This window comes from Hemicordylus capensis, chromosome 2 (genome assembly GCF_027244095.1).
Source record: "Hemicordylus capensis ecotype Gifberg chromosome 2, rHemCap1.1.pri, whole genome shotgun sequence".
Taxonomy (NCBI): Eukaryota; Metazoa; Chordata; class Lepidosauria; order Squamata; family Cordylidae; genus Hemicordylus; species Hemicordylus capensis.
This window is the reverse complement of record NC_069658.1, coordinates 358,753,852-358,766,754: the sequence shown is the minus strand read 5'-3', so window position 1 is coordinate 358,766,754 and position 12,903 is coordinate 358,753,852. Positions and strand designations below refer to the sequence as shown.

The following is a 12,903-nucleotide window of genomic DNA, read 5'->3' as shown; positions in this document are numbered from 1 at the left end:
TATACCCACCCTTCCTTCCCTCTTATCACTCTCTCTTTTTAAATATAAGAAGGAAGTAAGAAATTTGATAGGAGATGGAGAGTCATTTATTGCAAATGAGAGCCTCAGTCCTCCAGGGATACATCTTCATATGCTTTGAGGTAGTCCCTCCAGGACTTCAACTGCAGTATAATACTCTTGCCTACATTGCTGATTTTAATGTGTCCTTTTGCTACATGCTTTTATCATAGGAATTTTTGACTTCCGTACCTTTAAAATAAAATTTGGGGTGTGATAGTAATGCCCAAAGAGGAAACCACAGGATATAACCTAAGATTTCGGTAATGAAGGGAAGTTTGTCTGGAGGATAGGTTATCTAGCTTATTATTATTATTTGTTTTATTTTACATTTTATATCCCTCTCTTCCTCCAAGGAGTCCAGAGCGGTGTACTGCATACTTAGGTTTCTCCTCACAACAACCCTGTGAAGTAGGTTAGGCTGAGAGAGAAGTGACGGGCCCAGTGTCACCCAGCTAATATCATGGCTGAATGGGGATTTGAACTGGGGTCTCCCTGGTCCTAGTCCAGCACTCTAGCCACTACACCACACTGGCACATTCGATGACGTTGTTGTCTGCCAAACCTCTTTATCAGGGGGCAACTCACATAATATGTGTTAGTGTCACTTCTTGCTCTGTTGTACGCATGCAAATAGGAAGAACAATATATAATATAATACATTGAAGTCTAGGATCACTATAGCCACAAAGCTCTGAGCAGGATTATTTAAGTATGTATGTATTTTTGGCATGTATATACTGCCTTTTCACGCAAACTTCCCCAAGTGGTTTACAGAAAATCATTGAAAGGGCAAGTATAGATAAAAACCTGTACAACAAGCAACACAAAGACTCTGAAGAGCTAGATCTTTACATGTTGTATTTTTTAGGCTGTGTCTCTTTTCTGCTCCAGTTAAGAGCAAGATGGCTCTTAAGTAGCTCTGAGACAGTTTTTTAAATTATTGATTGATTGATTGATTTGATTTGATTTCTGTACCGCCCTTCCAAAAATGGCTCAGGGTGGTTTACACGGAGAAATAACAAACAAATAAGATGGATCCCTGTCCCCGAAGGGCTCACAATCTAAAAAGAAACAGAAAATAAAAATGTTGAGGGATGGAGACGCCACCTCTATGGGAACATGGGGAGGTGGATGGGGGTGGCTTTCCAGGCTGTGTCAATATGGCAATTGAGTTGTTCTGTGGTGGCAGTTGAAGGAGGGAGGGGCCATCACAGCCAGAACATGAGGAGCTAGAGGATTCCTATCATAAGCAAGGTCTTGCAAATTATTGCATGGAAGCCACTAAGTCAAGTGTAGATAATCGCATCTATATGAAAAATTGCCTGGGGGTCAGGATTCTCCCCCATTGTGTGAGCACTGTTAATGCTGCTATCCTGTAGATGCAAAATTAATGAAAACTGGAGATCTTCATCCACCTGTGCATCCCTTTCTTGGTGGAAGAACTCAGTCGCGCCCCACCCCCCAGCTTGCTCTTCATGCTGAGGCACGCCTCAGTGTGAATGCATTCATGCTGTGTTTTCTTGACCCCACCTTGCCTTTTAATTAAGCTTTAGTAATTAAGCACTTCTATAGCCTTTGAAGCTTTGAAAATAACTGTCCCGCATAGCAACATGTTAACACACACAATGGCACTGTTTAAGCAGTTCCGGCAGTAATCATTAGCCGGTGCTATTAAAACTATCTATCTTTGCTAGGTAGCTTGCCTGGTCTTTCTTTGATGTGCAGACTCATATTAAAATGTTTGTCTCTTACAAGTGTATTCTTATGTCTTCTTTTTTAGATCTTTCCAAAGTGAAATTAATGCGGTTTGATGACCCTCTCCTGGGCCCTCGTCGTGTTCCTTTGCTTGGAAAAGAAGATGCTGAGAAGTCCCCCATCTTAGATCAAGCTGTCTTTCACATAGACCTAGCTGAAAAGCGGGTTCACCTCACTGAAAATGGGTTAATGAGCGATATTGGGGATACGCTAGTCTATATAGTTAATTAGATTTTAGATAAAGCTTGATTAATCACCAATGAGTCTTTCAATAACATGAATAGCTTTAAAATTTCCTAGTGGACCACAGCAATTTAAATTTCTGAGAGAAAACACTGCATCATCTTGTACGTAGGTTACACTCTTTTAAAATCTGGCTATAATAAATATATTTTCCATCCCTTTGGCTTTTTTGAAAATAACTTCTCTTATGCAAATCAGGACTCTTATCTATCTATCTGTCTATCTATCTATATCTATCTTTCATCTCTGGGCAGTTACCAATAACATAAAAACAAGTTAAAACCATACACACAAACTTAAAACAATTTAGATAATTTAAAATCAAACACAGATTAATACCTAAAAATTTAAAAAGCTGAAAATGCTTGGGTGAAGAGGTGGGTTTTCAAATGCTTTTAAAAAATTGTCAGAGATGGGGAAGATTGTATTTCAGTAGGGAGCACATTCCACAATCTCGGGGCAGCAACTGAGAAGGCCTGCCCCTGTGTGGCCACCAGCTGAGCTGGCAGCAACTGAAGACAGACCTCTCCAGACGACCTCAGTGGGCAGTGGGGCTCATAATGAAGAAGATAGTTCTTCTTCTTCGTTATTATTTAATTCATTTTTTGAGTGTGTGGGGTTTTTTGTTTTGGTACATAGAATGGTATCCAATCTTAACATATATTAGAGTCAGTGTAATGCTTCTATCTGGTGCATATGCTGGCTGGTGTGCCAGAAAATTCCTGCCAAGAGACAGTGGGAGCTGCAGTCCCCCCTCCCAGTAGTAAACTACATGATGTCGTCTTTTCTCCTTGGAAGAGAGAGGTTCTACAATGTGGCAATCTCTCTGCAGCTCTACTTGCATGAAAAACTAAGGAGCAGAAGAAGTGGGCAAATAATCTCCAGGGACTAGTCCAGAAAACCTCTTCTGCCACCTCATGTAGTTGTTCCTATCTACATTCTGTTTAGAGCAAAGATTCTCTGCTCCAGGCGAGCAAGGTCAGAGGAAGGCAAAAAAAGGGAAAAAGAGTCATGTCCCACTAGGCTCCATTACAATGTGATGGGACACTGCCTCCCTTCCTAATAGCCTGCACCGTAAAATTCCAGTCTACCTAGCTGCTACTCTGCCCAGTTCCAGTTGAGGGTAGGAAACTGTGTCCCATTAGGTCAGTGGCCATGCCCTTGTGGGATATGGCTATTTCCTTTTTGCCTGCACTCAGCTGGAAGTGATACCTTAATTTCAGTACAGCTGGTCCATGCTATGGGAGAAAAGAAAAGGGGTGAAGCTGGGGTGTTAGGGGAAATTAAATGGAGTTCTGTTCCCTGCTGTACTTGGTGGGCATTTTACAAGGGGGAATATAACACAATATGTTGGATTCCGTTGTAGCAAAACAGAGTCTTGTGGCAGAGCAACCCTTCATATGGCTTAGGCTTTCATAGCCAAGAGTTTCCTTCATCAGATTCACATACGAATCATCAATAAGATGCGATGGTAGAGTAAAATAAGGAATTTGCCCTTACACACCATCTTACTGCTTCAAAAGGTGAGGTGGTTTGAAGCAAAAGTTGGGCTTTTTTCCTAGGAACATAGGAAGCTGCCATATACTGAGTCAGACTATTGGTCTATCTAGGTCAGTATTGTCTTCACAGACTAGCAGTGGCTTCTCCAAGGTTGCAGGCAGGAATCTCTCTCAGCCCTATCTTGGGGATGCCAGGATGAGAACTTGAGAACCTTCTGCTCTTCCCAGAGCAGCTCCATCCCCTGAGGGGAATATCTTACAGTGCTCACACATCAAGTCTCCCATTCATATGTAACCAGGGCAGACCCTGCTTAGCTAAGGGGACAAGTCATGCTTGCTACCACAAGACCAGCTCTCCTCTCCTTTCTTCAGGTTTGCAGCTTAGAAGTGATTTTACAGCATACTTCTAAAGAAAAGTGAATAGGGTAGTAATAGCCAGTGGAGTTATAATTGGGAAATATTGATATGTCTGTAACTGTATTCAAACCTGAGAAGTTATGAAATAAGGTGCCTATATGGCATCCTTTAAAATGCTTTTTATGGAGACTTCCCGGAAGAAGAAAAGTGAGAGATCTTTTGCAAATTGCTGGAATATCACTGGCTTTTACTAAAGTGGAACTTCAGCTGGTAAACTCTCTTCTTCCAGTTGGTTTTGTATAAGAAAAGCAGAGCATTCCTCCCACCATGAAAGGCAAGAATAAAGCAGACTATACAAAGTGTCAGCTACTTAGAGTGAATATAGGACAGCATTCTGGGGGGAAATGGGTGCGGAATCTTTTGCATCACATCTGAAGTTTTTTTTTTTTTTTTTTTTAAAGAGCTCACTCCTTCGCTATTATAGATCTCTTTGGTCATTCATTTTTCATTCTCAAAAGTGTGGTTGGTAACTTTGTCGCTTATTACCTAATTTTTCTAGTCTGAATAAAAGGAGTTGAGGGAAAGAGCCTCCTTCCCCCTTTTTCTCCTTTTCCCTCTTCTTCAGGGCTTTGATCAGTCTCTGCAGCCAGCCAGGCTGCCTCCTAGCATCTCACTAACTATAGCATGCCAGTAAGAAAATGAGCAGTTCTAGCTCTGCAATTACACTGTCTGCTGAATGCCTGCCTCTGCAGCAAGAGGAACCCAAACTGTGTACAGAGAAAAGATTATAGCCAGGGCAGCAGGCTAACTGCACCCTGTAGCTGTGAGCGAGAGCTGGCAGGAATGAAGTAGCCCTTGGCCCATATCGCCTTTTGGCACACAAAACACTGAGAAACACTGAGCGCTGCTTTTCAAACCATTGTGAAGGGAGTTGATGGTAAGGAGCACTAGTATGTTCTCCATAAGAAGAAGAAAAATAGAGGTCAAGGATGGCTATGTGTTGACTCTCCTATATCCATAGGTAAATGCTGCTGGTAGATGCAGCAATTATGTCTGTAAAAGATGCCTCATGACTGTTCACCGACTCTTAGGGCTGCTCCTCCAGCCTCTCCATCTCCATTTGTATAAAACCCTATGTTTTTTCCCAATTCCCCCTCTCCCCACACACCTTTACTGTGTATTTGAAGGGAACCATATTTCTTGTTTTATTCACTCAACAGCTTTTGACATATAGGAAAATATAAAATGCACTTTTGCAAGTTGTGAAGAGGAGGGAAATGGAAGCTGGAGAGCTTTCAAATAAGTAATGGAGCGAGCAGCATGGTGTAGGGGTTAGAATGTTGAACTAGGACTGGGAGACCCAAGTTAAAATCCCCATTCAGCCCTGAAACTCACTGGGTGACTCGGCCTGCTATTCAGCCTGACCTACCTCACTGGCTTGTGAAAATAAACATAACCATGTGCAGCTCTCTGGGTTCCTTGAAAGAGCAGGATCTATATCTATCTAGTAGTGGGGTGAGGATGTGTATATCACATGATTTTCTGTGTAACAGAATCTGATATTGGCTGCAGACCAATATTGTTGAGAGATTTGGAAAAAGTAGTGCCACAGAATGGTTTAAAGTAGAATTGGCTACTATAGCTTTTAGTGGTTGGAAAATGGGACAATAATCAACCAGGGTTGAGCAAAAGGTACCCACTGGACCACTGGCCACTACTGAGGGGAGCAACTAGCACCTGCTGGGATTCTTTGCAAACAAAAAAAATCCTAGACTAGCAAGGCGTCTTAGATTCTTAAGCAAGATTGCATCTACAGGAAGAGACCATACCACCAACAAGGAGAGGCAGGGCAGTAATAATGGGTGACTTCAATTGCCCACACATTGATTAAGTGCTGTCAAGTTGGTGTGGACTCTTAGCGACCACATAGATAGATTCTCTCCAGGATGATCTGTCTTCAACTTGGCCGTTAAGGTCTCCCAGTGGTGCATTCATTGCTGTCATAATCGAGTCCATCCACCTTGCTGTTGGTTGTCTTCTTCTCTTTCCTTCAACTTTTCTCAGCATTATGGACTTCTCAAGGGAGCTGGATCTTTGCATAATGTGTCAGAAGTATGATAGTTTTGAGCCTGGTCATTTGTGCCTCGAGTGAAAATTCTGGATTGATTTGTTCTAGGATCCATTTGTTTGTTTTCCTGGCTGTCCATGGTATCCTTAAAAGTCTTCTCCAGCACCAAAGTTCAAAAGTATCAATGATTTTTCTATCTTGCTTCTTCAAAGTCACACATACCCACATATAGACTGGGTAAATTCACAGTTGGGTAATGACAAAGAGGTCAAATTTCTAGATACACTGAATGACTGTGCCCTAGATCAGTTGGTCATGGAACCAACGAGAGAGAAGGAGACCTTGGATTGAATCCTGAGTGGCACCTAGGACCTGGTGCATGATGTCAATGTCATCAACCCTTTAGGGAACAGTGACCATAGTGTGATCCAATTCAGCATACATGTGGGGTGGGCAGGGGGGATCACCAAAGAAGTCTAACACTGAATTTCAGAAGAAGAAATTTCTCCTAAATGAGTATGGGAAAAAGAAAATATCAGGAGAGTCACATCGCTCCAGAATGCATGGAGTTTATTCAAAACCACAATAGTAGAAGAGCAGATAGAACGTATACCCAACAGGAGGAAAGGTACCACTAAGTACAGGTGGATACCAGCATGGCTAACAAGTAAAGTCAAGGTACTATAAAAGAGAAGAAGACTTCCTTCCAAAATTGGAAGGCTTGCCCAAATGAAGAGAACAGGAAGGAACACAAACTCTGGCAAAAGAAATGCAAGGTGACAATAAGGGAGGCCAAAAGAGAGTCTGAGGAACATTTAGCTAAAAGCATCAAGGGGAATAACAAAAACTTCTTTAAATACATCAGAAGCAGGAAAACTGCCAGGGAGGCAGTTGGACCATTAGACAATGAGGAAGTGAAAGGATTATTAAGGAGGATATGGAGGTTGCAGAGAAGCTAAATTAGTTCTTTGCACCTGTCTACATGGCAGAGGATACTAAGCATATACCTGTTCCTGAACCAGGCGGGTGGAGGGGACGGAGGCTAAAGTACTAAGTCAGACAGAAGTGACAAGAGATGATGATCTAAACTGTCTGGAAAAATTAAAAACTAGCAAATTGTCAGGGCCAGACAGCATCCATCCAAGAGTCCTGAACTCAAATGTGAAATTGTCAATCTCCTTGCTAAAATATATAACTTATCCCTACAATCAGGCTCTGTACCAGAGGACTGGAAAGTAGCAAATGTTAACACTGATTTTCAAAAAGGGATCTCTGGCGATCTGGGAAATTGCAGGCTGGTTAGCTTAACATCTGTTCCAGGCAAATTGATGGAAAGCATTCTCAAGAATAAAATTGTCGAGCGTGAGCCAGCGTGGTGTAGTGATTAGAGGGCTGGATTAGGACCGGGAAGACCCGAGTTCAAATCCTCATTCAGCCATGATACTTGCTGGGTGACTCTTGGCCAATCACTTCTCTCTCAGCCCAACCTATTTCACAGGGTTGTTGTGAGGAGAAACTTAAGTATGTAATACACTGCTCTGGGCTCCTTGGAGGAAGAGCGAGATATAAATGTAATAAATAATAATAAATACAGGTGAAACTCAGAAAATTAGAATATCGTGCAAAAGTCCATTAATTTCAGTAATGCAAATTAAAAGGTGAAACTGATATATGAGACAGACGCATTACATGCAAAGCAAGATAAGTCAAGCCTTAATTTGTTATAATTGTGATGATCATGGCGTACAGCTCATGAAAACCCCAAATCCACAATCCCAGAAAATTAGAATATTACATGGAACCAAGAAGACAAGGATTGAAGAATAGAACAATATCGGACCTCTGAAAAGTATACAGTGTACTGTGCTTGAATGGCCAGCAAACTCGCCTGACCTGACCCCATAGAGAATCTATGGGGCATTGCCAAGAGAAGGATGAGAGACATGAGACCAAACAATGCAGAAGAGCTGAAGGCCGCTAATGAAGCATCCTGGTCTTCCATAATACCTCATCAGTGCCACAGGCTGATAGCATCAATGCCACGCCGCATTGAGGCAGTAATTGCTGCAAAAGGGGCCCAAACCAAGTACTGAATACATATGCATGCTTATACTTTTCAGAGGTCCGATATTGTTCTGTTCTTCAATCCTTGTCTTCTTGGTTCCATGTAATATTCTAATTTTCTGGGATTGTGGATTTGGGGTTTTCATGAGCTGTACGCCATGATCATCACAATTATAACAAATTAAGGCTTGACTTATCTCGCTTTGCATGTAATGCGTCTATCTCATATATCAGTTTCACCTTTTAATTTGCATTACTGAAATTAATGGACTTTTGCACGATATTCTAATTTTCCGAATTTCACCTGTAAGCGCATAGAAGAACAGGCACTGCTGGGAGAGAACCAGCATGGCTTCTGCAAAGGTAAATCTTGCCTCACAAACCTTTTGGAGTTCTTTGAGAGTGTCAACAGGTATGTGGATAAAGCTGATCTGGTTGACATGGTATACCTGGACTTCAAAAAGCTTTTGACAAAATTCCTCATCAAAGACTCTTGAAAAAACTTAGCAGTCATGGGATAAGGGGACAAGTACATGTGTGGATTGCTAACTGGTTGAAAGACAGGAAACAGAGGGTAGGTATAAATGGAGAGTTTTCACAATGGAAGTAAGTAAGTGGGACCCCCCAGGGATCTGTACTGGGACCGGTGCTTTTTAATTTATTCCTAAATAATCTAGAAGTTGGGGTAAGCAGCAAGGTGGCCAAATTTGCAGATGACACCAAGCTGTTTAAGGTAATGAAATCCAAAACGGATTGTGAGGAGCTCCAAAAAGATCTTTCCAAACTGGGTGAGTGGGCAACAAAATGGCAAATGTGGTTCAGTGTTGGCAAGTGTAAAGTGATGCACATTGCGACAAAAACCCCAACTTCATGTATACGCTGATGGGATCTGAGCTGTCAGTGACTGACCAGGAGAATAATCTTGGGGTCATGGTGGACAGCTCATTGAAAGTGTTGAGTCAATGTGCGGCAGCTGTGAAAAGGGCCAGTTCCATGCTAGGGATTATTAGAAAGGGGACTGAAAATAAAATAAAATATTTTAATACCCTTACAAAACTATGGTGTGGCCACACTCGGAGTACTGTGTACAGTTTTGCTCACCACATCTAAAGGAGGACATTGTAGAATTGGAAAAGGTGCAGAAGAGGGCAACCAAGATGATCAGGGGCCTAGAGCACCTTCCTTCCTTATGAGGCAAGGCTACAACACCTGGGGCTTTTTAGTTTAGAAAACAGTCAACTACGGGGAGAAATGCTTGGTCTATAAAATCATGCATGGTGTGGAGAAAGTGGATAGAGAGAAATCTTTCTCCTCACATAACACTAGAATCAAGAGTCATCCATTGAAATTGATTGCCACGAAATTTAGGACCAACAAACGGAAGTACTTTTTCACACAATGCATAATCAACTTGTGGAATTCTCTGCCACAAGATGTGGTGACAGCCAACAACCTGGATGGCTTTAAGAGGGGTTTGGATAACTACATGGAGGAGAGGTCCATCATCAGCTTCTAGTCGGAGGGCTATAGCCTCTGAATACCAGTTGCAGGGGAGTAACAGTAGGAGAGAAGGCATGCCCTCAATTCTTTCCCGTAGGCTTCCAGCCGCATCTGGTGGGCCATTGTGTGAAACAGGATGCTGGACTGGATGGGCCTTGGGCTTGATCCAGCAGGGCTGTTCTTATGTTCTTAGTGGTAGGGCACATGCTTTGCATTTGACAGACAGGCATTGCTGTTTTCTATTGTGGAGCAAAACTCACAAGATAAATCTGCTTTGCACGACACAGGCAGTTCTATTCAAGAGGAAAACTGATTGCTTTAATTGAGTGAGAAGCAACAGGAAAACTGAATGGACTGTGCTGTATATTTTGTTTTATTCCAGGAGATGTCACTGTTAGGCAGGTACTTAGCTGCTTGGGATGATAAAGCCTAGTCATAGAAAGAGGAGTGAGGTTTATTACCAATAAAGTCTCCGTATTATTTACAAAACCTAGAAATCTGGGTAGGTCAATTTTTCACAAGGAATAGCTTTTATAAAAAATAATGAGCAGAATTTCTAAGCTAATTAGTTCAAAGTTAAAGAAAGTTGAGTTGGATGGGGGGGGGGATTCATATTCACAAAACTGAATTGGATCAAGCCTGCAAAGGCAAGGGGGAACTGAGGGTTCGTCATAATGACAGGAGGCAATATAACAATATGCTCCAATTGCGCTCCAGTCCCCACTTTCTAGTACCTCCCATAGTTTGCCCCTGTTCTACCTCTTGTGGAGTCACTGGAAATGCCTTTTTAAAAACCTGTCGGTAGGCACTTGTTTCTTCTCCTTCCCCACATTTTTGGAAAGGAATACCACCATTCTGCAAAAGTGAATTGTAACTGAAATTCCGTTCTAATCAATGGGTCAAAACAAAGTCCTATTCCTTTGCTCTTGAATTAAGTGCTTAATTGCAAATAATTTGTGCAGGATTGCATCCTAAATCTCTGGGAAAGGGGCTGGCTGCATCTTGAAAACAAAATGTAGTACACATTACATATTCTCCACGAGTAGTGTGAAGAGCCTAAGAGGGTTCTACAGGGAGAGCGAGCTTGACCTGCTCTCCCTGCACACAAGCATCTGTCTCTCCCTGGGCAGCTGGATGGGCCGCCCACACAATTACCGGCTCCACCACGGAGCCGATTGGGGGCCTTTTAGCCCCGGGGAGTACCGGAATGCCCCACACAAGTGCACAGGGCATTCTAGGGAGCCCCCTGATGTTGGGAGGCTTGTTGTAACCTCCCTGTCAGGGGTCTTCTCATGAGTTGCCTGCGACACATGACCGAAAAAACGGGGTTAGTGGAGCGCATGCTCCGCTAACCTCATCTAAGGGTGGGGGCATTTAGGGAGGCTTGCTGCAGGGAGCCACTCCCATTGCAGCACACGAGCAGCAGGAACCGGGCTGGGCCCCCTTGGTCCAGTTTCTGCTGCTCGTGAGAATAGCCTCTGTGTCTCTTTCATCCACCCCCAGGGGACAGATGAAATTTAACAGCTTTGTATTAGTCATTTAACAGCTTTGCCATTTAACAGCTTTGTATTAGTACCCAGAAATAAAGGGATCGATTTACATTAATGTTAGAAAGGGAGATAGAAAGAGAAATACTAAAATAGTATTAATTGAGCTATTTTATAATATATACAGCCAGATTTTTTAAAATTTATTTTTACAGTTATATCCCTCTGAGGAGCCCAGGGTGGTGTACATGGTGATGTTTCTCCTCACAACAACCCTGTGAGGTAGGTTAGGCTGAAATGTGACTGAACCAAAGTCACCCAGTGATTCATGGCCCAGTGATTCGGGCTCAGGTCTCCCCAGTCCTAGTTCATCAGGGTTCTGTAGCACATATAGAGAGCTAATTTGAATGATCACTACCCTTAAGCTTGGAGAAGCAAAATCTGGCTGCTCTTATTTTTTTTTAGACATGGAGAAGGTGTTTGACATGGTTCATCTGGGGTTTCTGAAATGAGGTTTGATTAAATTTGGATTTCCCCCAAGTTTTTTTGACTTGGGTTACTATGCTGTATATGGCTCCTTATTCACAGGTTAACACCAATGGGCTATTGTCCCCTTCAATTAGGCTAGAACGAGCAGACGTCAGGGATGCCCTCTATCCCCTTTTTTTCAATATGGCATAGCATAGTGGTTAGAATGTTGGACTAGGACCGGGAAGACCCGAGTTTGAATCCCCATTCAACCATGAAACTCACTGGGTGGCTCTGGGTCAGTCATGTATCTCTCAGCCTAACCTACCTTACAGGGTTGTTGTGAAGATAAAAATAAGGATGTACACCGCTTTGAGCTCCTCGGAGGAAAAGCAGGATATAAATGTTAAATAAATAAATAAAAACAAACTTCTGACTTGTGCTATCAGAGATTCTGATAACATAAAGGGTGTCACACTAAGTGGGGTTGTGAACAAGTTGATTTTATATGCATATATTTTATTTATAATTGATAAACCAGAGGACTTAGTTCCTAATCTTATTTCAAAAGTTTGATAATTTATCTAGTTACTCCATAAATTGGGGTAAACTGGATTTGATGCCTTTAGGTTCTACAGATGCTGTTGATGATTAAAAGGTTTGGGGTTTTAGGTGGTGTCTAGATTTCCTTGTGTATTTATTATTATTATTATTTCTTGTTTACACAGTCAGAGAGGTGTTATTGACTGGTTTGTTTTATCCAGACATCGAGTCCTTCTCAAGGACCTGGGATGGCTGAATTTTATTGTCAATTGTTATAGATATCGTCGCAGAATATAGGCTGTTCCCAGTAAAGCTGCTTTTTGTAATTGGCTGATGGTGATTTCTGTGGCCCCTATGGTGTTGAGGTGCTCTTCAAGGTCTTTTGGAACCGCACCCAGGGCGCCAATTACCACTGGGGTTATTTTGGTCTTTTTCTGCCACAGCGTTTCAATTTCAATGTGTAGATCTTTGTATTTGGTGATTTTTTTCTATTTCTTTTTCTTCTATTCTGCTATCCCCCTGGTATTGCTATGTCGATTATTTTGACTTGTTTTTCTTTCTTCTCGACTACAGTTATATCTGGTGTATTGTGTGGCAGATGTTTGTCTGTCTGTAGTCAGAAGTCCCATAATATTTTTACATCTTCATTTTCTACAGCTTTTTCAATTTTATGGTCCCACCAATTTTTAGCTACAGGTAGCTTTTATTTGGTGGGACCATAAAATTGAAAAAGTCGTAGAAAATGAGGATGCAAAATTTATTATTATTTCTTGTTTAAATTATTATTATTATTATTATTATTATTATTATTATTATTATTATTATTCCTCTTTTCAACAAAAAATGTGCATAGCAAGGA

At 41.8% G+C, this 12,903-nt stretch overlaps 1 protein-coding gene across 1 annotated transcript in view; it reads left to right on the top strand.

The window, feature by feature from the left end:
* The window catches only part of LARS1 (leucyl-tRNA synthetase 1), an 80,899-nt gene extending 78,683 nt beyond the window's left edge, over positions 1 to 2,216 (top strand). Inside the window, exon 32 of the mRNA XM_053297446.1 lies at positions 1,841 to 2,216. Within this exon, the coding sequence (XP_053153421.1) occupies positions 1,841 to 2,046 (206 nt within the window). The 3' untranslated portion in view covers positions 2,047 to 2,216. The remainder of the gene's footprint in view (positions 1 to 1,840) is intronic.
* Positions 2,217 to 12,903: the final 10,687 nt, after the last annotated feature.